Source organism: Acyrthosiphon pisum, chromosome A1 (genome assembly GCF_005508785.2).
Source record: "Acyrthosiphon pisum isolate AL4f chromosome A1, pea_aphid_22Mar2018_4r6ur, whole genome shotgun sequence".
Taxonomy (NCBI): Eukaryota; Metazoa; Arthropoda; class Insecta; order Hemiptera; family Aphididae; genus Acyrthosiphon; species Acyrthosiphon pisum.
The window spans coordinates 27,278,244-27,305,040 of record NC_042494.1 but is presented as its reverse complement, the minus strand read 5'-3'; the positions used below and the strand labels follow the sequence as shown (position 1 = coordinate 27,305,040).

At 27.7% G+C, this 26,797-nt stretch overlaps 2 protein-coding genes across 10 annotated transcripts in view; one reads left to right on the top strand and one right to left on the bottom strand.

Annotated features, from left to right (window-relative positions):
* Positions 1-3,343: 3,343 nt before the first annotated feature.
* LOC100161313 (uncharacterized protein C34C12.4) overlaps positions 3,344-26,797 on the bottom strand; it is a 110,758-nt gene continuing 87,304 nt past the window's right edge. The window contains exons 1-6 of one of the 7 annotated variants that reach the window (XM_008188032.3): positions 17,298-17,420; positions 7,746-7,965; positions 6,613-6,713; positions 5,278-5,326; positions 4,705-4,883; positions 3,344-4,639 (exon numbers count right to left, since the gene is read on the bottom strand). In XM_008188032.3, coding sequence (XP_008186254.1) covers positions 4,598-4,639; positions 4,705-4,883; positions 5,278-5,326; positions 6,613-6,681 — 339 coding nt within the window. In that variant the 5' untranslated portion in view covers positions 6,682-6,713; positions 7,746-7,965; positions 17,298-17,420 and the 3' untranslated portion in view covers positions 3,344-4,597. Of the gene's footprint in view, positions 4,640-4,704; positions 4,884-5,277; positions 5,327-6,612; positions 6,714-6,777; positions 7,488-7,745; positions 7,966-17,297; positions 17,421-26,797 lie in introns of those variants that run through there. The other 6 variants (XM_008188033.3, XM_008188034.3, XM_008188030.3 and 3 more) reach the window with 6 other exon arrangements.
* Positions 17,544-26,797, top strand: part of LOC100576010 (sodium-dependent dopamine transporter-like) — a 14,141-nt gene continuing 4,887 nt past the window's right edge. Inside the window, exons 1-2 of one of the 3 annotated variants that reach the window (XM_029486867.1) lie at positions 17,544-17,666; positions 20,636-20,880. In XM_029486867.1, the coding sequence (XP_029342727.1) occupies positions 20,691-20,880 (190 nt within the window). In that variant the 5' untranslated portion in view covers positions 17,544-17,666; positions 20,636-20,690. Of the gene's footprint in view, positions 17,667-20,095; positions 20,578-20,635; positions 20,881-26,797 lie in introns of those variants that run through there. The other 2 variants (XM_029486869.1, XM_029486868.1) reach the window with 2 other exon arrangements.

Here is a 26,797-nt window from a genome sequence, read left to right as displayed (position 1 = left end):
CCTTTACTAGAACTCGACTACCGGAAAAACATTGTACTCTTTAATTTTTGTTCGTTTGTAAATTGTAGTTTAATAGTTTATTAGTTTATACATGGATTTATTCCTATTACTAATTAATAATTATAATAGGTGTGTTTATTTATATCAATAATTTATAAATACTATAACAATTTATTATATATTAATTAATAATTTTTGAAACATTGTGTTTAATTTTTTTGTTTATTTAAATATAAATAATGTTAGGTAGATCTGTATGATTAAAATTATTAATTTAACATAATACCACATTTTGACATTTTGCCATTTTGTTCAATATTACCCATCATTTATTATACAGTTATAAAATGACAAACCTTAATAAAATTATCAAATTATTGTAGATTGAATGAGATTGGATGATTGTAATTTCATATAAAAAGTAAATTAAATAGGTACCTACTGTAAATTGTATTAATTTAGCACAAATATATATATTTTCATTGAATTCAATTGGTTCCATTTTTATGTATTATTAGTAAACCCCAAAACGCTATATAAAATTAATTTATAGCGTATGGAAATATTGTAACTAGTAATTTCGTTTTATTTGTGACTGCTTTAAAAAAAATTTATAAGAGTGACCTGAAATTGAATTTAAGCTTTTTGACTAAAGAACAAAAATATTTTACTATCCATTGTATACATTTTTATTTACAAAATAACCCATGGCAACCATTTATAAACAACAATTTCCATCGGAAATCTCAAAATCCCTGTTTGTGCACCTCTCGAGGTTGATCCTCTCCCTTTTTAAATTAACTTATTTTCTGCCCAGAGATCTGGTCTATCTCTGTACCAAATTGCATCAACATCGGACTAGCCATTTAGGAATGTATAAAGGACACACACACAGACAGACGAACATTCATTTATATTTATATAGATTTATAATTGATTTAAAAATTAACAATATATAAATTTACTATGAATAAAAATTGAATACCTATTTATGTTTCTCTTTTAATCATACATAGACTGACATTGAAATCTCGCGAATATATAATATTATATATGTAACACATACTTTTTAATTATAAGTAGTGTTATTTTTTCAGGGTCTAAATTTGTAACTTCAACAGTCCAACAGCCAATAAATTGTCAAAATCAATCGCTCATAACATAAGACTAATATTTATCCATAACTTATATTATTTTCTTAATTCTTACTTAAATACCTACTTAAATTATTAAACTTAGATATTAACGTGCAATGTGTGTAATTGTCTTAGATACAGTTTTTAATATACAATTATAATAATAAATTTATTTCTAATATCTTTATATTCAATTTAGGTGTCTATAATAGTATATTATTATAAATTATTTATATTTAAGTAAATTTAACATGCTCATCGCATTATTGCTTTAATTTATATACTTATGACAATTTTTTTCCAACTACCATAATATATAGTAGGTTGTAGGTACCTACTACCTACCATAATATATAGTAGGTTGTAGGTACCTACTACCTAGTACCTACTCAAGTTTCTAGAATATTATTATTATTATTGTTATATTATTTATTATATAGAAGCGTGAAGTTTATTCATTTTGGTACTTTTGTCGATATCATTGCGACGTTGTTGTAAGATATTATATTCATAATTTATATTATTTTGATGATTGTTATTATTGCACCATGCTCGTGATATCTTCAAAAACAAGTTTTCTTCCTGCCTTGCTTCTAAAAAAAATGATAGTATACATAGGTAACGAGTAAAACGACCGTGCAGATGCTAAATAGTATTGTACATTTCAATTTTCAGAATAATATGTACCAACTCGCAATATCACATACACAGTTGCTAATTTGTAATTTGTATGCTATACTCGTAAGTATGTACCTATGTTGTAATATCTTATGTAGGTACACGATGACATTTACTAATGCAATGTTTTCAGCAAAAAATTATTTAACCTGCTGTATAACTATTATCTAGTAAAAAATATTTTGTTTAATAGTAATATAAATATAATAAGTGTTGGGTAGTAACGTAACGAAAGTAATGCGTTACTGTAACGGTGTTACTTTGCTTGTAATGCGTTACCTAATTTCATTAGAATTATTTCCAAAGTAACGAAAATGTAATGAAAATTACTTTTGAAAAGTAATTTCTATAGAATAACGCGTTACAGTTTCGAATTATTATGTACCTAAATATCTATTGCGAATTGAAAAAAAATATATGTATAATGCGGGTATTATTATGTTTACCAATCTTAACTCGGCACAATTCAGTTTTCAATGGTTTTAATATTTGAAATGTCTAATTGCACCGTAAATCACGAGAACAGTTAATTAAATTTATTATTCCTTTAAATAGGTTTCCTATGAATATAGCTTGTGTGGAAGACTAAATTTTATATGATCCTATTAACTATACAGGTTTAATAAATAATTTGCTTGTTCAATTTGCCTGCAGAAGATTATTGCCAAGAAATTTAAAAAAAATTATATTTTTGTAACGAGAAAATAATGAGTTGCTTTTCTATTTGAAAAGTAAAGTAATTTCATTACAATTTTATTTGAGTAACGAGTAAAGTAACTTAATTACATTTATCTCTTAGTAACGAGTAAAGTAACTTACCCAACACTGAATATAATATCATAGTTTATAAGATACCTATAGTTAGTAATAAATTAGTAATAAAGGCTGATGCTTATCAAGACTTTGCTCAGAATCATTTTTCGTATACAAATATACAATGATTTAACATTGAATTCAAATTTAAGTTTATTTAACATATATTATAGTGACTCAATGACGAGGTACACTCTACACCCTATGTACATAAGAGGCCAGAGTGGTTACTTATTTTCCCTTTTATTTTGATAAGTACTGATAATTTTCTATTTTGACCCCTTTAAAATACCAACTAGATCTAATTTGCTATCAGTAACCATAATCAAAATTTAAGATCAAAAGCATTTTTTCTACAATAAAAATGTAGATATACGCAAAAAAAAATCATTATTATAAAATCATTAGTCATTACATTTACATCCGCTCAAAATCTAAATTTATAGTTAACTGTAAAAATAGTAATTCAATTTTTTTTTAATGAAAATGTTGAAACACTGTTTGAAATATGAGTGTAAAAGGGGGCTCAAAGTGTTGGGTGTTCCGGGGCTCAATGAATCATTAATCTGGGCTTGGGTGCACTCAACACACCTACTATACAACAGAGTGACTTTCCAGTTTTGTTTTTAAACATTAGTTTAAGAAAATGTAAAAACTTAATTGAATATATATTATGGACAATTTTAATTCATTCCCATGAAATATTAACAATATTATGCATTATCGGTTCTTGTAAATATATTAAAATATTAATTTAACAAAATAACAATAAAATAAGATTTAAATTAAAAATAAAACAGCTATAATAAATCAATCAATTCACACACTCAAATACTAAATACATTTCTGTACATTTTCTCTCCTTGTTATTGCATATGATAAAAGTAATATATAATATTATAATGTATAATAATTAATAATATTTTCCACTCAACTAACACACATCACCAATATAACTTCATTGTTTGTCATAATTAGAGACCGGAATTATATGCACTAAAAAAATGTTAAAAATAATCAAATGACAAAATATGCAGTATTGAGTATATACATTAAAAATTTGGACCAAAATAAAAAAGAAGTTAATAATTTTTTTTTAAAAGTCTATGCTACAGAGTATTTTAATACAGAATATCTTCAGTAGACTATATAGTCTGACTGTATAATAGACAGATAATCAAATTATCTCTGTAATAAAAACTTTAAGTAAATCACATATTTTGTATTCATTTAAAAATGTTTAGAATTTTAACCCAAAAATTATACATGTATTAATTTTATATTTTTATTATACTTAGTTCAGTGGGTTTAATCAAAGATATAAACCCTCAAAGTAACAATGTTACTTTTTATCTGTAAGGAGCATAGTTATTATAAATACAGTGTTGAAAACAAAACTATGTCAAGCAAAAAAAAAAATATAAATTTCGATTATCAAAAAGATTTTTGTGATTATTTAAAATCAACTGTTGATCAACTTAATAATCCCCGTTTTTATTTTAAAGATGACCAAGGAAAGATTTTTTTATTAAAAGTATATAAAATATACAAATTATATGCTTTAATAACAAAATAAAACTTCCTCTATAGAATCAGCTTGATTTAAAAAGCCCACATTAAAACCCTCATAGTTGTGCATACACGCAGTATTAATATGATGATGCATACAATTATTCTGGTCTCTAGTCATATTGACGATAAAGAAAACGTATTATCTTATGTGTGCGTATATAATAACATTTTATCATGTTTAAAGTTAAGGTATATATATTTTTTTGTTATATAAAAACAATGAATAGTTGTTTCACTTTAGTGCAGTGGATTTTGTCAGTCAAGTGGGAAACTTTAATTAAAATTTTAAGTTCTTAAATCTATGTGATTATAATGATTATCTGTGGAATAATGGAAGGGAATTTTAGATTGAGCGAGCTCAAAATTCTTGTAGAATGTATCGTCAAAATATTATATCATCACTGGGCGCCCATTGATGGAGGAGGTGGCGATGGTGGATCCTGAAAATAAAAATATTCTTATTAATATTTGAAATATTCTTAATAAGTTTTGATGTAATCCATACATCTGATCCACTATTGTCAGATCCACCAAATGGTAATTTTTTTATAGTTTCCTCTTGTGCACGAGCCGGATTAGGACGCATAAAGTACAAAGCCAAAGCAACAACAACCCAAATTCCGGTTAATAAGATGAAATTAGTATCTTCACTGTTTGATGCCAATGGTCCATCCAATCTTTGCACTATAAAAATTAAATTTTATATTATAATTCATAGACCCTAGTTATACAATATTCATAAACATTATCAAACAGAATAAGTACAGCCATATAGGTCTACTGTATTACTAAATACATAATAATTTTAAATTAATTATAGTTGTTTGTGCAAGAATACCAAATATCAAAAACAACGTTTTCTCATAAAAATTAACTGGTATTTAGTATTTTCTGTTATTTTTAAAATAAACACAACATTTCATTAAATTGTGTACAAATAAATATTAAGAATAAATGAATTGCTTGATAAAAAAACATTTAAAAATTAAAATTAAAAACTGAACATTTCTTATAATATTTTCTAATGCAACAAATATAAAGTTTTTAGCAAATCATCTAACTTAAAATCTAAATTTACCTGGTTCCAAGCAATCAATATCTGTGCATGCCGACTGTGACTGACGTAGCTACAACAATTTTTTTTTATTACTTAATTATAAGTATGGATAATTTTCAATTTAAGCTAATATCACACTTGTGGAATATCTGTGGTGAAAAATCGAGCCGCGGACTTAGCAGATATCAAAACATGCTGTTTTAAATACATGTACATATTATACTAGAGCGGAAATTCAGAGCGGGCAAACATTTTTTGCATGTTTTGATATTGCGGAAATTCCACAGAAAATATCTACAAGTGTGACACAGGCCTTAAACATACCTGTAGTATTGAAATAAATTAAATATTTACTTATTTACATTATAGAAGTAGTCAAAAACCAAAATTGAATAATCATTAAAAGTATGAACGGTCTTTCTACTAACAGGTTGAAAATCAATATTATTTTAGGCAGCTCAATATTGACGGTCACCATTATAAGTTAATAATTTATAAACTTATCTTGGTAAAATATTATTTCAGTCTTCATTAGGTCACAATTTACTGCCTTGAATATTATTTACTTCATTCATAAATGTTTATGATAAGTTAGGATATTTTATCGCTTTATTGCTCGGATAGTATACTTGACAGATTTTTGTAGAGTTTTAAGTATCAATTTGCCAGTAAAAGTAGAGAAATGTTTTGATGAAAACTTGTAGTTCGGGGATCAAGAGTAGAAAATATATCAGTGACAGGCCATATTATGATCTTTATATACATCACTAACAACAAAAAATATCTTGCACAGTTGAACTTAGTAATTATGAATAAATTGAACATTCCATCTGTGACCTCAATAATCATAACTACTTAGGTATGTATCTATTTATATTCAGCAATATTTATGACAAAAGTATTTTATTATTAATTGTACTAGAATATCTATGGACTATATTTCATTAAGCATAGGGAAACAAATGAATTGTTTAAAAAAAATAGAGTTTTTATGTGTACATAAATCAAGTACCTATTTAGAACATAAATTATGTTAAAACAATAAATTTAAGTATCATGAGTCATAACATATTGTTTTGTATTAACATATAACAATATTAAATATTAAGTTGGAATTCATATTATTACAATATTACAGATAAGTATGTGTATATTGATAGAATCTTATATATTTAAAATCATAATATTAACTAATAGCCTATTTAATGTGAGATAAATCAAAAATAAATTATCTAAGTGTATAGGTATTAGGTACAATTTGTTATCGGCCAATGTTTGTTTATTATAATATAGGAAGTACTTGAACAGTTACATTTAAAAGTAATGTTTTTAAATGACAGTGCATTGTTTACTTACCAGTGACAGCAGTCGTTGCATAGATAGCTCATGATTCCAAAAACATTCGCACGGATCGTTATCGCTCATGGTAAAAAGGCTAACTTCAAAACCAACTTTATCTACAACAACAATGAAAGCATATTATAGAAATGTTAGCTACCCCGGCCACTCACTGCGATGTACCCATTTTCCAAATTCACCGACAACACAAGTCGCAAATGTTGGCAATGTAACGCGTATATTATAGGTACATGACGTTACCTGTTGTATTGCAAATTGAAATAGTCCGAGTTATTGTAATTAGAATATCTCGGCTGCGACTACTATAAAACCGGTAGGCAGGTAATAATTACGAGTTTAATATTATGTATAATGCGCTTTAATAACAACAAATTTAAACAAATAATAATTAATGTCTATCTTAAATATTCAACAGAGCCACGACAGACTGGACTAATCACTAAATTATAATAGTAATATTATAGTATATTAGTATAATAATATAATAATAATTATTAATTAACGATGCCCGAATGTAAACACGACTTGTGGTGGTAGAAAACCTGGCACCAACAATATTATGGGTATTATACTAAAGTGCTACAATTTGTAACAGTTGTAACAAAGATAACAATCATAATATTATGTATTATCTTTTAAACCTGGTGAACTGTGGCTCGACCAGCTGATAAAACATTGTCAACTTATTCTATGGTCTGTGTACAACATACAATATGGTAGGTAACATGCCAACGTCGTATTTATTTTGACTTTATGTCAATAAATATTATTACATCAATAATACTATGCGAAAAAATAATAAAACCTCATACGTGTACACCGTTCACTGGCTATTAAAATGTATAAATTTGAGAAGGTGGGAGCAATGGGGCACACTCGGGTTCAAACGCAATATTAATTAGGTATAATATTATATAATTATAATAGGTGAACTTTGCTATATTATATTATATTTCTAAGTCATTAGCGCGTTTTTCGAAAAACTGAATATCGACTCAGTGGCGTCTATGTGCAGTTGGCCTATGTCTACAAATTAAGAAATTTTAAAGGCTATCGAAAAATAATTTAAATACATCCACGACCCAACTCATGTCTTATATTATAATATACCCTTTCGCGTTTGTACTTACCTACTAACTTATTCTTACTACAAAGGTAGTAAGTATTAGGTATCAAAGTATTACCTACTACCTTAACATCATGACATCATCATTCACCAATCACCACAATACTACAAACGGTCAATACACATTTTCGATTCTGAACGGAGAGATCGCGACGAATGTGTTGAATTCTAGCGCTGTGCGCATGCGTAAAACACAAAAAATCTTGGACTTCGTAACTTGTAGGCTATAACATAAAAATTAATGATTTGCGATAATTAATTTCTGCACCATCGCTCATAACTCGATGTGATGCATAGGTTTCCGAAAAAAAAATTGAAAAATTCGCGTGAGCCCTAAACTAGATTTATGCCCAGACTGTCTTCACTCGTTTTTCGTATGCAATGATATTATTGAATTCAAATTTAGTACCTACAATAAACATTACAGTGCCTTACTCAATGATTAGGTACACTCGAAATCACAATCAAACACATATTATATTATATTTAATCGTGCTTGAAACTTATAGTGCAGCAGAGCGCCAGAAAGGTTACCTATTGGCTATTTCCCATTTTTTAAATAAATAGATTTTATTATGGTTCATTTGTACGAATAACTTTGAATAATATATTTATCAAACTTAATACAACAAAATAAATCATAGGTACACAATAGCATTATAAAAATTCATAACCTTAGATTAAATTTGAAAGTGTACACCTTGACCATGAGACATAAATGTATACATAGCTGCAGTGGTGATAATCGGTGGGAGATAATTAGGTGATATAATTGGTGGACCGCCCCCCCTCCCCTTGGGATTTTCACCATCACTATACATTATTATAATATAAAACAATGGGAGGGGTTGAACGTCATTACCTCTGTGGATTTGAAATTTACCCCCCCTCAGAATTAGGATATATCCGCCACTGCATAGCTGTCAATGAAGATCAAATTATTCTTTTTATTATAGATGCATCGTAATTTTTGGCCTCCAACCTGTTTATTTTATTTTTTTTTTTTTTTGATCTTATGCCCGGCATCTATGGCCATTAGTTGTATTGGTTTTGTACGTTTTTAATGTCGGTAGGGGGGTGGGACACGTGTGTGTTGGGTTTGGCAGAATTTTTGATTGGGCACCCGTATAGGTATCTGCCATGCCCGAGTGGGGGATGCCGGAACTTGTTCTCCGGACACCGTGACTTGCCCGAAGAAAAATGCCGCCCGTGACCAAGGAATCGAGCCGGCGTCGGCTGCGTCACAACCGACGCCTTAGACCGCTCGGCCACTCCGTCCCCCCAGCATGTTTAATATATTGGTATAATGGTACCTATATGTTTGATAATAGTTATAAATACATACCATACGTCTATATGTAGATTGTAGGTAGGTATAATGACTACGCAGTTACAATAGCGATCGGTAATCTGTAAGAGACTTACAGCCAGTGGCGTCCGCAGGGGAGGCTAACAATCTGAAGCCCCCCTCATTGTCCGTATTATTATTACTTAAAAAAATATATATTTATCAAGTTTCAACTGTCAACCATAGTAAGCAAGACGTACATTTGAACATTTCATATACGTCTTAGTCGTCTTACCAGATGAATTCATTTATGAAAAAACATTGTATTTGCATACCAATTATCTAAATTATCTATAATTGTTCGGTAAAAGTATGAATAGTATGAACTATTTGTATGAAAGACCTTTTATTAAATTGTCTAGCCTTAGTTATACACATTTAATATTTTATAAGTTTTGAACCACAAATTAACTGTGGTTTTGACGAAATTTGAACTTTATCCCCCATACCCCGGCCCGTAAATACGCCACTGCTGTTAGGTATACTGTCATTTTTATTCAACGTGCTACGTCCGTTTATAAAATAAATATTACCTATTTTAGTTGATTATGAGTTGTGATATAAACAATATAAGTACATAGATACATCATACGTGAATAGTTCAATAGTGAATACGTGATAGGTACGTAGTTGTAGTTATAGTTCAATATTACATATGGTAAACCAAAGTATTGTTAATAAGAATATTCACCATTCATATTTCATACACACAAGAAACAACACATGAGAAAAAATTGACAAAATATCAGATGGAATATGGAAGTGCTGTAGAAGTTGAGCCAAATACGACATTTTAGACTATTTTATAATACAGTTAAAGATTCAAACGAATCCTATTTTCAGGCGAGCACCTTCAGTGACGTATGATGTTTTTTTTATTATATTATGTACATATTATATAATAGATGTATACAGATTAATAAAGTCAATATATATTTTAATATACGAGTATATACTTATTATAGGAATAGGACATAGGTAAATATAATGTTATATAGAACTATTGAAAATATGTTACATATATGTTATACGCCACAGATTCTGCTTCCGAATGAGCTATTCTCCAAGTAACTTAAGTCTAAAATAAGAAATTTTCAAAGCAACGGGCTTTTAGTTAATATTAAACATCAGTGAAAAGTGAACTGATGTATCAGTTAATATATTTTATGGTACCTAAACCTATATACAGGTTGGTTTTTTAAGCACGCTCACCCTCATTTTTCACTTTAATTGTACGTTTATTCAAATTTTAGATTTTTAGAATTTTCAAGTATACCTAAAGACCATATTTTAAAATTTCTGATATTTGTTGTACTACTTAAAGAGTAGCTGTGGCAATACAAACTTCTATTTTTCAAATGAAAACCCTACTTTTGTATTATAAATTATTTAACGGATGATTTTCTTAAAAAATGTTTATGTATCTAAATCAGAATTCTAACTATATACAGTGGTCGTAGTTTATTATAATCACAGTTAATATAATACCTACACTTATTATAATCACAGGCCGGATGTATACTTAATACTTATAGAGTTATATGGCGTGTAATTATGTCGGTTTTTGTAATCAATACGCCGCATAATGTTATCAGTTCGAGGTCATAAAAACAACATTATATGTACGAAATATATTTAACACACGATCAAAGTTTTCGTCAAATGGCTCATCATAAAGATAAAAATGTCTATACATATTGTTATCTACCTTTAGTTCGTACGACGTACACAATCAAGACAGTCGTTGTCCGTCGGCTAGTAGGTATGCATGTATGTATGTATCGGTGTCACCTGTGTGTAAAAATGAGAGAAAAACGAAAAAGAAAAGACTTAACAAATAACAATTAATGAAAAAATTACAATACTACAACGCTACGACAGTTTACCAAAGATGGAACAGCGAGAAACAGCTATAAAACTACACATTTCTCAACCGTTATTGTGTAAGTTATTAAAAAAGTGATTTGAAAAAGAAAATTCAGCAACACTAAATAAAAATCCAAGCATAAAGAGGATACGCAGTGGGAAAGAAGAACAGGTTGAATCAATGAATCAGTATTATCATTATGGTTTATTAGAAAAAATTATGCTCGTGCAATGATCCAATATTGCGTCAAGCAGAAGACCTTGCAATAAAATGAGTATAGATTATAGAAAATTGTATTGCCTCCATCATGAGCTCGGGCCACAAACGAATACTGAAAAACCTCTAAGTTCTTTTGAAATGAGAGAGGCACTATATTACGAAGAGATGTACAACACACAGATATATCTGTGGTACAACATCACTCGTCAAATTTTGAACTACATTACAAATACGAACAGTTTATCAATGATCTTTTAACGGTACAAAAAAAAACATTGCTTAAGTTAATAGTAATTAATATGTATTTACATATTTTTTTTAAACAATTTTAAATTTTGTAAATACCTATTACCATTGATTATATAATACTATTATTATAATATAATCAATGCTATTACCTACATACTTTAAATACTAATAATAAATTAAATAATAGGTAGTATTTTTAAATTATTATGTGTGTATTAAATTTGATGCAACATTACATTATAATTTAAAAATACTACCTATTATTTAATTTATTATCAGTATTTAAAGTATAATATGTTTTATTATTTTTTCAACTTTTGTTTAGTGTTATTAATCGGATTATGTTATCAGTTATGTCCCGTACCAAAGTGATTACATTTACCACTGTATTAGTTTCTGAGTTATTAAAATATTTATACTAAGGATATTAATAATTCTTAAAAATAGTTTTATAAAAAAAGCGGGTAAATGGATGTCGCTCTGCTGTACAGTTGGTTACAAGTGGAGTATGGGGGTAACTGTATAATGGATGGTATTAAATTTGAATTAAATGATATATCTTATACCATTGTATTTGTATACGTAAAACGATCCTGAGCGAAGACGGTTTGTCAGTGTGGACTTATTATTAATACGGTAGCCGGTAAGTTGAATTAAGGGAACGCTACATAGATGATGGTTGTCGCCGTCTTACAAGTGCATAACAGAAAATGTATGCTCATCGGATCATTCCGGTGGTACAAAAATCTCAAGGATTTAAAAATATGGTCTTAAAGTGTATTTAAAAATTCAGATGATGCATACTTTAAGCATAAATATAGGATTAGTATGATTAAAAAATCACCCTGTATATGAACCAAGTACTAAGTAGGTACGTCGTACGTGTGAAAGTCACGTATAATTATGTATAATACTGATGTCCTAACACAATACATACTAAAGAAACAATTAAACGAACTATTCCAAATAACCAAAACATAAAATAGCAAACTACACCTCATTCATTAAATTAATTAGTACCTAGGTATCAACTATTAGGTAACATAGTAGGTAATTTATTAATGGCAAGTTAGTGGTGACTAAATATAAAAATATATAAATTAAAAACTTAAGTAAATAATTATTTCCTAGCAATAACTAATACTTATTTTAAATTGTTTTTAGATTCTGAGAGGATCTGTGAATTTAATTATTTTATAAGTAATTATGTGTGTGTTTTTTTTTGTGTCTGAAGATACTGTTTGTATTTGAAAAATATATGATTCAATCTTTTTTAATATGGTTTTCGGTAGGTAACAAATTGGATTTAGATTGTACATTGAGGAGTCAAAAGTACAAAATTATCAGTCCATTTCAAAATTATCCCAGAAAGCTTTGAAAATCATCAAAAACGAGAATATTTATGCTAAACCTGTTTTTATAAAAAAATCAAAATTTGTTGTCAGTTAACCGGATATTTTTTCTGAAATTTTATATTCTGTCTGATCTAACCAGATATATTCTCTGGTTTATCGGTTTATGTTTAGCTATAAGTTAATTATTGATGTGTGAAACGACCATTTTAATTTTTTGTTCTACGAGAATTCGGTAATAACTTAAGGGTACCAGCCACCAGGGGTACCTACTTGATACTTCACTTACTTGTCAAATGTACTTACAATACCAATGCAATATTTACTTATAATCAGTGCTTGAATTGGTGGGGAGTGTCTGGCGCAGGGGGACGAAGGTCCTTAACTATTTTATACCCAACTATTTTTTTCTTCGATGAGGGGACAGCAAAAACTAATATCCAAAATAATTTTTATTAAAATATTGATTTAAATGTTGTCGATGATATTAATGAACTTTACAACTTTACAATTAGCTACCATCAATCGAGGTGACTTGGAACTACGAGGTGAGATGTAACAATTTGGTTTTTGTTTAAACATTTCAAGATATCTATCAGGGTATTTAATATAATTTAATTGTACCTCCATTAAAAATATGTTTTTATATTTATGACTATAAATGTTATCTTCAACCATGCGATTGGTCTAATCATTACCTCCGAAAAAAATAGCCAAACATTTTTCATGATCACAGCGATTTTATCATTGCTTTCAAAAGTGCTTTGGATTTTAGTGATAGGTGTCGAGTTTAGGGGTTTTTATATTTTATATACATTAGAGGATACTTCAAAAGAAGAATATTGAAATTAAAAAATTAAAAACATTGATTCCTAATTGTATAGCTTTAGTTTTATTTAAAAAAAAATCTAAGGGTGACTTGTAACATCATAAAAACGCATACAATGCATAAAATGCAGTTTAGCTTCTAAGTGATTTTTTGAAATTTTTTTGTTTCTAAATGTGTGTTTTTGCATGCTTAATTTAATGATATTTTCAAAAAAAGTCCCTCTTACTTCATTTGGTAATTATGGTAAAAAAAACTTCAATCGCTTATTTTTTTATTAACATTAAAAGTAAGTAAGATAGGTAAGTTCTGATTTCACTAAAATTTTAAGAATGTAAATATTTATAAATATTTTGTTGCAAGTCAACTCTAATGCTCTTGAATTGAATTTTACGTTGAATTTTCATAGTTGTTACAAGTCACCTAAAATTTGAGGTGACTTGAACATGTGTTTTTTATTTTTTTTTTAAGCGAGTTTTTATCATAAAACTCAATTGAAGTTTTTATTCTACTCATTAGACGTACCTATACGGAAATAAATACTATTTTTGTAGCCCAGTGCGATTTTTTTAAGCTCATAATACTAAGAAGTATGTCAAAATCGTTTCAAGTCACTTCGATTGACGGTAATTATCTTTTCTTTCGTTTAGACTACCTATTGTTACTTTTTATTACAGTTTGTTTATATTATATTACGCTTGTTCTTTGTCTAGTTCAGTAGTACACAGATATATACACATAAACTAATGTATTATCATAATTAATATCTCTGGACCAGTTTTGGCAATTAACAAAATATGCATCCGAACCACAAATTATATCACTGAAAATAATAATGATTTTTATTTTCTACTGAAACATGTAAGTATTGCTATCAAAACGGTAATTATGTTAATATAAAAATGTATTTTTTAAGTGACTGAATGTATGAAGTGTAAATGGGATAAATTGGGTGAATATAAATCCATGATCACTTATATGTTACATAGTTACATATTAGGTATATCGTATATTATATTATTTAGAGTATAATAAAGCTAAAATATTATGACTAAGCTGAAATGTAATATTCAAAATTTAGGAACTTAGACAAAGCCCCCCACGAGTCTGTGTTAAATAATATTGTACTTGGAACTCAGTTTTTGAATAGTTGGATCGAGCTCCTCCATTTAATTTTTCTCATTTCGAGCACTGCTGATTCAAAGGCAATATAATCAATAAAAAAAAGCATTTAAAATGTGAAAAAAAGGCCAAAAAAAATCATTTAATTTATATAAAAAAGGTATTACAAAATTTAATAAAATATGTAATCGATTTCAGTTAAATTAACTAGTTTGTATTAAAAAAAAAATTTACTACTATGTACAAAAACGATAAATTAACTTGCCGTAACAAATACTTTATCGATATTTCCGATATTAAATCTCATTAAAACTAATTTTAAACGTAACATCGACTATGCGTCTTCTTCATAACCTTTTATCGATTTGTTCCGTTGATATGTACAGAAAACTATCAGGTAGGTAAATTGATATTTAAACGCATACAAATCAGAAAAAGAAAATAAGCAAAAATAGCAAAAAAATGTTCACCCATTATCTCAGAAATTAAATGAAACACAATTTAATTAAAAAAATTAATGTTATACAATTATCGAAAAAAAATGAATTTGCCTTCAAATCTGAGCAACATTTATGACACTAACCTACAAACAAAATGTACGATATACATAATACATATTAATGTATTACTACATTTCGATTTCGTAGAGTAGGTAGTATTCGTCCCACATTTTATATTCTACGAACCTAAAAAGTTCTCAATGAAATCGAAAGGGAAAATTAATATGTTGATCGAAATTCAATCGAACATTTTTTTTGTATTATAAAATAATGTATTTAAACAATGTTATCCATAGTTAATAATTCGAATGTAAAACATATTTATGACATATAGGTACATTTTAATTTAATACCTATTGTATTAATAGGAACCATTTGAAATCTGACTAGAATTTAAAAACTAAATGCTAATTTTATTTTAGTTTTATTTGTCTAAGAAAATGTTGGATGTTACAAATATTTTATAACATATATATTTCTTAAAATTAGTTAGCATTGAACGCTATACAATATTATAGACACGTAAAATAAATTTATTGACATAGATATTGTATAATATATTATAACATTAAACGTGTTAATGTTATTATTTATAAAATATTCATATACCTACTATACTTTATACGTATACCTAATTAATATTACATTAGCACGGTTCTTTAAATTATAATAAACGTATTACTTAATGTTCATACTTTCAAAATATTGTTCAGTCAGATGAAATCCAAATTTCGATTGCTGATACAAAAAATCAAAATCATTAAACGTCTATTTTCTGCTGTTCTGAGTTGGCGTGAAATTTGTTTTATAATATCAGCTAGTTTTATAATGTGAGCTTTTTCAATTTTCTTTTATTTGGACCGGGAAAGTATACAAGCTTAAACAGTTTCATTTATGTTGTATATAGTTGCCTACAACGTATAGACGTATAGTACGTATAAGTATCCATTACCTACAACCTACGTAGCTATTTATGTCTTTATGGTATATCATAGCGCCGTAGTGGACAGTGGACAGTGGACACATATATACGTTCGTCCACACGGCCACACCACAATACCACATCATCATAAATGTATAAATAAATATGTCACTGACCTACATTGATTATTAAATTGAAAACTTAACACAAATTTAAAATATAAATTTGTGATTTTTTCAATTGGTGTGTAAAACGCTGATTATTATTAATTTTTGACCAATTTTTGAATAAAGCAATGCTTATTTGTATATTGAATGATACAATTATTTACCAACAATTATTATACTCGTAGGTCGATATTATGTTAAGTTGGCTATTATGAAATATATTATTAACACGTAGTTGGATTGATCTAAAATTCATTAGGTAGGTACCTTAACCTTCTAATTTAATAGATTGACAATTTATTGTTCTATCATCAACTTGAAATCTTGAGATTAAAATACTTATTTAAATAGATAATTTAACTGTGGTTGTCATTTTTTAAGTATAGGATTACTACTCCATAATGGGCATAATTACTATATTATATTATTATAACTTATAGGTTATAATTGGTATAGGTAATAACTAATAAGTAACTAACTTTATAGAAAACAGATATTGTGATTATGAGTTATTAATTAGTTGTAACACTATAACTATCGTCTATAACTTATAATAATTAAGATAAGTTTATTAGTATTTATGAATTTAAAATTTTGATTATATATTATACATATATAATTTTACACTCATTTATAAAAACATAAACAATATAATTGAACTTTGAACTTTGAAGAGAGGTTTATGATTTTATTCAATTCACCAATATTGCTGATCCGTGTAACGCAAAAACAATATTATTAAGATATAGCTTCTAATAATGATATTTACCTATTGTAATTAAATGTAGGTACTGTATAATATAATATCCTTAGTTATAATATTATAATATATCATAAATACTTAATTTATAGTCAAATACTTTTTATTTAATATTGAAATAAAATATAATAACGCCAATAGCGTTAATATTATACTATTGTAATATAGGTATAGAATAGATAAATATATTCTAATATGGTTAAGATTCTAAAATGGAAGATTACCTTAAAATTGAAAAACTTGTCAAAAATGCAACAGACTATTGTTTTTGTCGGAAAATATCGGAAAACTGAACGAATCCAATGTTATGTTATTGTTTCCACAGTTAAAAATTATTTGTATACGTGTAATTTTGCTCTGTAAAAAAAAAAAAAAAAATCCCGTCAGCCTAAAATGTTAGCGAAACAACACGCAAGCGCCGCAGATGATACAGCTCCGATTGGTCGACGCGTTGTGAAAATGCACGAAACCACCGACAATATTATTTTGTCAGATCGCGCGCCTTATTTAATCTTCACAATCATACGACGTCCAATTTACGCGGGTGTGCTGATGCTTCGGGGCCGGGTATCCAACCAGCCGAAAGGCACCAGGTATAATATTATACATTTTATACGTTTAAATAAAATAAAGTTGATATATGCACTTGCCTACTTTACTTATGATTTTACGTCTATATAATACGTCCATTATTCAAATGCAATTTGCATTATGCATATTATATAACAATACAATTAATATTATATGAATTAAGTATTTGCATAACAATATTGTAAGACTACATGATAATTTATATTAAGATATCAGTTAGTACCTATCAGTTTTATTTATCATATCAAAAGAAACTCAGGATATTTAATAATAAATTTTATATTTTGTTGATGAAAAATAATTTTATACAATGTAAACTTTAGGTCATTTTATAAATTGTACTTTTACAAAATTATGTTATGAAAATTAACTGGCGTTATATACTTACTAATATTCTTAAATCTGCTACCTTTTTAAACATGTCAATTATTCCTTATTTCTTCTATTATTTATATAATTTTTTTTAAGTAAATATTTCTTATTTTGTATATTTGGATCATTGCTTAACAAATAATCTATATCTTATAATTTTTTATTAATTTAAACTATACGATAGAAATAAATAATATAATAAAAAATATTAAACGATTAGCTGTTAGGTAATAGCCAATACATAGTGAGTACCTTAGGGATAAAAATTCAGCAACCATAAAATAATTTCTAAATCTAAATATACATTATTATTCAGTAAAATTAAATTTATTGAATTTTAAATATATTAGATTCTATTAATATTGTATTTGTATATATTTCAATATTTGATGATACTACCCTTTTTATGAAAAATGTGATTTTATTTTTTACTATTTATTTAATTTCTCCAAAATATTTACGTAACTAACGGTCATTTAATTTTTTATTTAAAATGAATTAAAAGTACTTTTAAATTAATAATAATATTTGGAAATATATACAACATTTTAACCAGTGTATCGGAATTTAATACTTTCAAACGATATTGAGTGGTACAACATTTCTGTCTTTTACATTTTGTATGTAAGCTGTATAACCATATTATGTCCATATTATTTTTACAGATAAATTTAGAAAATCGGTTAAAAGTGATTTCCAAAATTTCATACTTTCGCACTATTTAATTAAACTTGTGTTATTCCCTGTTTATTTAACGGCTATTCGATAACATTTCATGGTTGTTTAATTAAAAAATGTATAAGTTTCGAAATAGGTAATTAGTTAGTCACGGAGTATTACGTACATGTTCAACAATATTAAATGAGTACGTGGATGGAGCGTATCTGTTAGATTATTTGTGTAATTCAATTATAAACGCAATAAACTGGCGTTCAGGGCGTCGATATTGCTCATGTTTTCATTAATTTTCGCTTGGAAATGATATAAATTGATAATTTATAATGATATTTTCGATTAAAATAATATAAGATAATTAACTTCCTTACTCATGTGATGTGACATATTTTAAAATGTCAAATGAAATACAAACAAATAATACCAGTACTAAAATTTAAAAAATATTCCGTGTACATGTTATAACTAATTTATATTGTAAATAAATACATTGATAAAATAGTTTCAATATTAGATATTATTAAAATTAAATTAGATTTGTTTTGTATTGTATTGCTTGTTAGTTATTTTAAAATTCACAGTAACTATAATTGTAATATGAAACAGAACAGAATATATTTTTAAAAATATTTGGGTAGATAAACCCAAAAACAATGAACAAAAATCATATTATAAAAATTTATTTTATTTTAATTTATTACTCATAAAATATTTTTGGAATTTGGAAAATCTCTCGATTTAAAAAAAAATAATGTTTAATTCTTAAAATGTGTATGAATTTTCATAATAATTGTTCACATTGTATCTCGTTAATTGTTTTATTTGTGTTTTAAGTATTTGTTAAATTTGATTGTAATATTCATAAGTTTACCATGTTATAACTTTAGTTGGTTCGATCGTTCGATGTATTAGAAATATCGTTATCTTTTACGTAATGTGTGCATCAGTGTATCAATAAGTAATATTATACAAATGTTGACAAAAGAAAGCCTAACAATATTTTTCAATCGCAATAGTTCTACTACTTTTGTCGGTAACACGGACTTTGGATTTACTGAAGTAAAAACATTCTTCAGAAATCAGAGAAATACTTCTTTATACACGCATTACATATTTTATCCTCAGGTTCTTGTATTATTTATAAAACTACATAATATATTTATATCATGATACCTTAAAATTCATCGATTCACTGATATATATAGGTATATAATATATATTGTAAATTACAGCGGTGGTCAAATCCACTATTTTTACGTTTGATTAGCACATAACATTTTTTTTTGTGTGTCAATAAAACGCGTTGAGGAACCACTCAATAACTGATTTAGTCGGACACTCTCATATCGTCCGTGTTTATACCATATTATATTATTATTATAATATTTTTCTGTTCGGTGTATTAGGTAATGTAGATAGGTATAACAGCTACCACGTCGAACTTAATGAATGTAAAACGAACAAACATAATAATATGCGTTGTGCGTTTGTGTACAATAGGCTTTATGTTTTCCTATTTTGGCAAAGGGCTTTGTTGTTTGATAATTGCTGGTTAATTAAATTGCAGTGAACGGGGGCACCGGGTCCAGTATACTTACTCATAATATAATGTGTCGACGACAGTTCAATCACGCTGGCTAAAGCCTTCATGTATCATCCCGCCGCATATATTATTATATTATTACTTATTACTGTTGTATACCCTCTCGTGGTTGAAAAAAAAACGTATTGTATTATTATTATGTGTAATGTATATTGTATACATTGTTCAATTATTGCGGTGCGCACCGCAATCGGAAATCGTTCATCGACGTAAAAAATAAAAATCAATTGCCAGCCCACGGATTTAATAATTTCAATATTCGCGTTCGTAGTTTATATTATATTGTCTGCGATACGATAAGTCAAAATTTGTATTCTGCAGGACAGCCGCGGGCGGATAGTTCGGAGACGCAGATTGGGGGGGGTGATCGCGTGATATGGCCACGGACGACGAGGACGGCGGTGCCGGAGCCAACACGCCGCCGGCTGACCCGCTGGAGCGGCGTAGGCGACCGGGCAGGGAACAGTGGTCAAACAAAACGGATTTCCTGATGTCAGTCATAGGATTCGCCGTGGACTTGGCCAACGTATGGCGATTTCCATACCTGTGCTATAAGAACGGCGGAGGTGAGCTTTTTTGAACATGCGTATATTATACAGATATAATATAGTGGCGTAACCAGGGGGGGGGGTTGAGTGTTTACCCCCCCTCCATTGGATTTCCTTCATCTAATAAATTTATTATTTATTTTATTTGTATACGAAAATTATAAAACCTAGTTTAATATTTTATACTTAACCACATCATAATCCTGACTACACCACTGCAGAAATAGTGTAGATAATATATTTTGGTGTGTCTGACTACCTATACGCCAGTTTATATGGTATAATATATTATTTAATATTATGATACATGGTACTGTATACAGTACTACACTGGACATTATATTCAATTGCCTGTAATCGGCGTCAGCATACACGACTGCAGCTGGGCTAACAAGTAGCAAGTGTCCAATGCCCCCCCCCCCTCGTTTGCTTTATATATAAATATTATAATTATTATTTTGTTGTAAGCTTTGTAATTTTTTTAAATGGTATACCTATATGAAATGTATAACTATACTTAACTAATGTATATTTTGTTGAAGAGGGGCAGGATGGTCTCCAATTCTATTAAAAACGTCTAAATACTTCTCTGTTATTAATTTTTTTCCTAGGGGAACCCCACTAATAACATTTTGTATAATTGTATCTACTAAATATTTGTAGTAGAAGCACAATACTGTTCTAATAAATTATAAAATAATCAAATTGATTTAATGATTGAATGGTGAACTAAATTTAAAATTTTTTTCTTGGCTTGGTGTAATAACTGACGAAGAAAACATTTATTATTTTCACGTTCCCACAAAAAATATTTGCTATCACTTATCGCTAATCGATTATTTTGTCGGTTACTATCACGTATTTATGACATAAGATTTTACCTAATATAAAAATACATAAATTAAAATATTATGTCACTGTATAATATTATGAAAACAAAAAATAATAACTGAAAAAATTGTAATTTTTTCACAGTTTTTGGAATTCCCAGGAATTCCCGATCCTGTCATTGTTGGGAATTTCTAGGAACGGGATATTCCTTCATAGGATCGTTCTTAGGAATTTACAGGAGTTAAAATCCTAGGTAACCACTAACCACGGATACCAAAAAGTTCAACCATCTCCGCTCATAATCGTTATTTTCGTATAATCGTATACGGCGATACTCGTGATAGGTACCTACACCAATTGAATGATATCCATTGCAGTGACCCTATCAATGACGAGGTACACTCAACAATTCGCCACATAAACTGTACAGCAGTTACCTATAGTTGTCCATTTTTTTTTATTGTTTTAACTTAAGAAAGATATATTTCAGGATTATATTGTTTTCCAATTATTTTATTTTATTGTCCTATAGTAGTGTTCGTCCCTAATGTGTCAATAATTATTTAATTTATTTGAATAAACAAGTACTTACGTTATTCAGTAATCACCTGAAACAGTGGCGGACGGTGGTATGTACAGCACGACGGTAGACGAAAAAATGAAAGACAAATTGACAAATAATACCATAATTGTACAATCATTGATTATAAATACTAGTATGCTGCGGCTTGCAAGTATTTTTATCATCGTAATGACCCGGTGAAATTCAAATAATTTCTGGATATCCCTGATAAATTGTAGATAAGTCTCTGTGTCGTCGAATCTAATCAAATTAATTTTAGTTTTTCCGTTTATATAAAAATACCATTTATTTTGTAATAAAATAAAAATAGTATACTAATATACTACAAAATAAATGTTAACACCAATGTCCAATATATTAGGACTTTTTTGTTAAGTCGCGGGGTGTCCAGACATGGAGGACACCAAAATATGCCACTGCTTAGTGGGTTAGTTAGCGCTGTTTTTTTACCGTTTTCCATTTTATTTTGCATAACTTGAATTCTCCTTTTAATATGGCTGCATATTGCATATACAGTTTCATTTTAATTATATTTACAAAAATTATAAGCTAACTTAACATGATAAAATAACCTACTGCATACTTTAGAAGGTAATAAACAAGACAGTGAAGTTAAAATGTCTGAGTTTGACTTAACCCTCACATTATACAAGAAGAAATTGAGTCATTAAAATATGGATAAAAAAAAATGAAAACCATGTATTAAGTGTAACAATCATTATTGAATATTATAATTACCTTTGTTATTTTGAGTTCCTACTATTCTTGAACTGTGTAGGAAAGACACCTTACTGCAATTTCGCTAGCATAATCAAAATCTCTATATACTAATTACTTACTTAAACAGTTAAACTTTTTAAGACAACTGCAGCTGATGTGAAACATTATCTATAACCGTGGTAGAGATGATAATTTATAATGTAGATATCATAATTCATAGATACATAGGATCATGATTCATAGATACCTGATGTTGTTATTATAATTTACATAGCCAATAGTTACCTAAAAAAAAATGATATTTTCAGGTGGGGGACACGTGCCCTAATAATACGTGACTACGGCACTGTGTGATTTTAAAATGAAAGATTGTACCTTATGTAGTAATACAATTTATAATAGTGTCGAATGTATTGGTAATTTTGTGCGATGTTATCTGGAAATAAGTAAATATACTTAAAATGCTATACCCTCAAAACATGAGTCTTATTGTCGAAACTGTGTGAATTATATAAAGCTATATATTTGGTACGCATATAGGAATTAATTATAATTTATATTATATAATTATTAATTATGTACCTATATACAACGGAAAAAATAATTACATCTTAAGCAAGAAATAATAATTATAACTATAAGCTATAGCCTGAGTCTAATTAAATGTATGAGACTTCAATGAAATTACGAGTATGTAGTTCATCTTACCTATATTATTCCAGTCACCAGTCGCTATACAGCTTCAGTGTTATTCTTAGATTTCAATTCTAAAATTTGGTCTTTTTGTTTTCTTTAATAAGTTAATTGTAAATGGTATAAGATCGACTAAGAACTTTTTACGTAGGTATCAGTGTGATTTCTATATAAAAACTGAAAAGTATAATATAATGTTTGAATATTTGGACTAAAACAACTTGGGTGATAAATATAATTTAAGTTAATTAAAACATGCAATCTGTAATAATATCAATATTTTCTAAGGTGGATTGAAAATAATATTTTATAAAACATAATAATATATTCAATATTGTTACCTAATAATAAAAATTATCTTTTATTGCTAAATAATTCTCAAATTTAAATAAAAATGAACTATTTGGTGATGTCTGGTGTAATAATTTTTTTGTGAAAGGAAAACTCAACAAAGATTGTATTTTTTGAAGCCTTAGGAATTTACATTTGTGTATTGTAGAGTAAGTTATTTTAAAATGTACTTATATAAAAATATAAAATCAAGTTTTATAGACAGCTATTATGAAAATTACAACTCACGTTTCAACGAATGTTTAATTTATCAACAGATACTATATGAATATGAAACATTATTTTGCTTGTTAAAATGGAATAATAAAAATTGAACGGAAACCCTTACTTTTGTGGCCTGGGTGAAAAAGAGGGGCTCTTTAATGTAAGCTTCTTTCCGCGAATCTTGGAACGGTTAAGTATAAAATACTCGGAGAAGGGGAAGTAAAATCTGAACCGTTTAAGATGTAATATAAAATAAAAAGAAGAATGAACATCAGTAGGGCGAGTGCACCGGAACTGATGACAATTTTCTCTCTTGATCGCCTTCTCCAACACGTATTTCATTGACGGGCGCATTTCAGTAAAAAGGTTTTGAAATGTTAAAATACATTTACACCTCTTTCATTATTATTATTTATCAAGATGAAAAAGTTTATGCGATTGAGTATTTTCAAATAATAAAACCATTACTTTTTACTTTTTAGTTGTACAGACAAGAGGAAGGTAATTTTTTTCATTAGTGAATTTATTCATTTATGAAATATGAAATATTAAAAATGAAGTATATTTTTATTTCCATTATTTAGTTTAATTTAAAATTTTTTGCAACTATTCAGAATTGAAAATATTTTATATACCTATAATTATAAGAATTTAATTAATAATCTAAAACCGTACAGTAAACCGTAGGTACACAATTAAAGATTTAAATGACAATTTTAAACTTGTGTTAGTGGTATGTGTGTAGGTGTGTATCATGATTTTTGAAAATGATGGAAATAGTGAATTTGTTTTTTGAGACAAATATATGATTTATGACTTATTTGTTTTTATGTACACACTATAAGCGACACCAGTGTACATAATTTTCCAATTAATCCGTCCACACAGAGTCACTCTATCATAATTATTATTAAAACCGAAAATAATTTATTAGTTAATGTGGGTAATAGGCTTAACGATCATTCTCTCCCCCTTAAAAACATACAATACCTACATATACCTATATTTTATTCGTCAGGTGTACATTGTTATGCGTATTCAAAGAAGAGACATTACCTTACATGTTATTTTATTGACATCAGTTTGATTTTTTTTTATTCAAAACTAGATTGACGTTTTACTAATAAAACCCACCAAAACGCTTGTACATATCATGTCATCACATATCAATCTCATCATCATCGTACATACCTACAGTTTTGGTTTTGTATCAAATAAAAAAAAACGACTGAACTCGTATATATATATATATTGTTAGGTACATGAAACTGTTGTATCGTGGAGTATTCGGTTTAGTTGTAGGTATACTTCCGCATAGTTACTTTTTTTTTTGAATATTATACTCGTTTTAGTAATTAAGGTTTGTTTGCTAAATTCATTCGTCATCGTACTTATGATTCGTATTTTCATCATCCGTATATAAACGTGTGTTTTGTTAATTGTAATGTTTTTTTTTTTTATTGTTTTACTACCCAACGTTGTATATTTCGTTAATTTGCACGTGTTCAAGATAATCGTTTTCACGACACAATAATGTATAATATATGATGTATTTACAGCCTATTGTATGCAGTTTTGCCTGTTTTGAACGTTAGGTATTGCAGGTTAAAATTAAAATCACCAATACCTATAGGTACACGTCTGTCGTCTGCTCTCGATTTATTCACGATATATAATAAATATTATATTTCATGGTCTGATTTACTTTTAACTCTTCTGATGACGTGCAGTATATGCCACGACTCGTATAATACAATATTATAATAATAGCTAAAGTTGGGAAAGTTAATGAAAATACTTAACTTGAGCTAGTTAAGTTAAATCAACGTTAAGAACGTTAATCTATAAGTTAATTTTTAACAAACAATATATTCAACTGTACATTTTTTGGTTAAGCAAACTTAATTCTGTCAATAAGAAGCAGTTCAATCTCTTTTTTTTTAATCACCACCTAGTTTCACACATAGTGATTGATGATTGTGTATCTTTCAATTTCTTTTTTGTTACAACTAAATAGTTTGTTAAAAATGCATCCTATACGGCATCCTTATTTCACACTAGCAGCTGTTTACGTAATTAGCCATTTGTGTCTAAATTATTAAATCAAGGAATATTAAACAAAAACATTTTGTTTGTTTTTTTTATATTAAAAATAATTTTATTTACAGTAATTAAACAAAAAATGATTAGCTATAATTAGTTTTAACTGCATTTATAGATAATATATACCTAAGTATGATTTTAACTCGACTTATTATTTTTCAAATTAATTGGAAATATCTAAGCTGTTACAATATGGATTCTTTATGTAAATAGTAAAATTAGAAAATTAATTTACTAGTAAAGTTTAAAAGAATTAATTTTTTAACCTAGCTTTAACTTGCAAACTAGTTATTGCACTTATTTGATAACAGCTAGTTTATATATGTATATGTACCAACTATTTACTTTTAGTATTCTCAATGTAAAGTCTAAGTTGGTGTAATCTTGTGTATGTTAGGCCAACCAAAATATTTCCAACTATTTACTATAACCAAATTATTTTTTTGCATG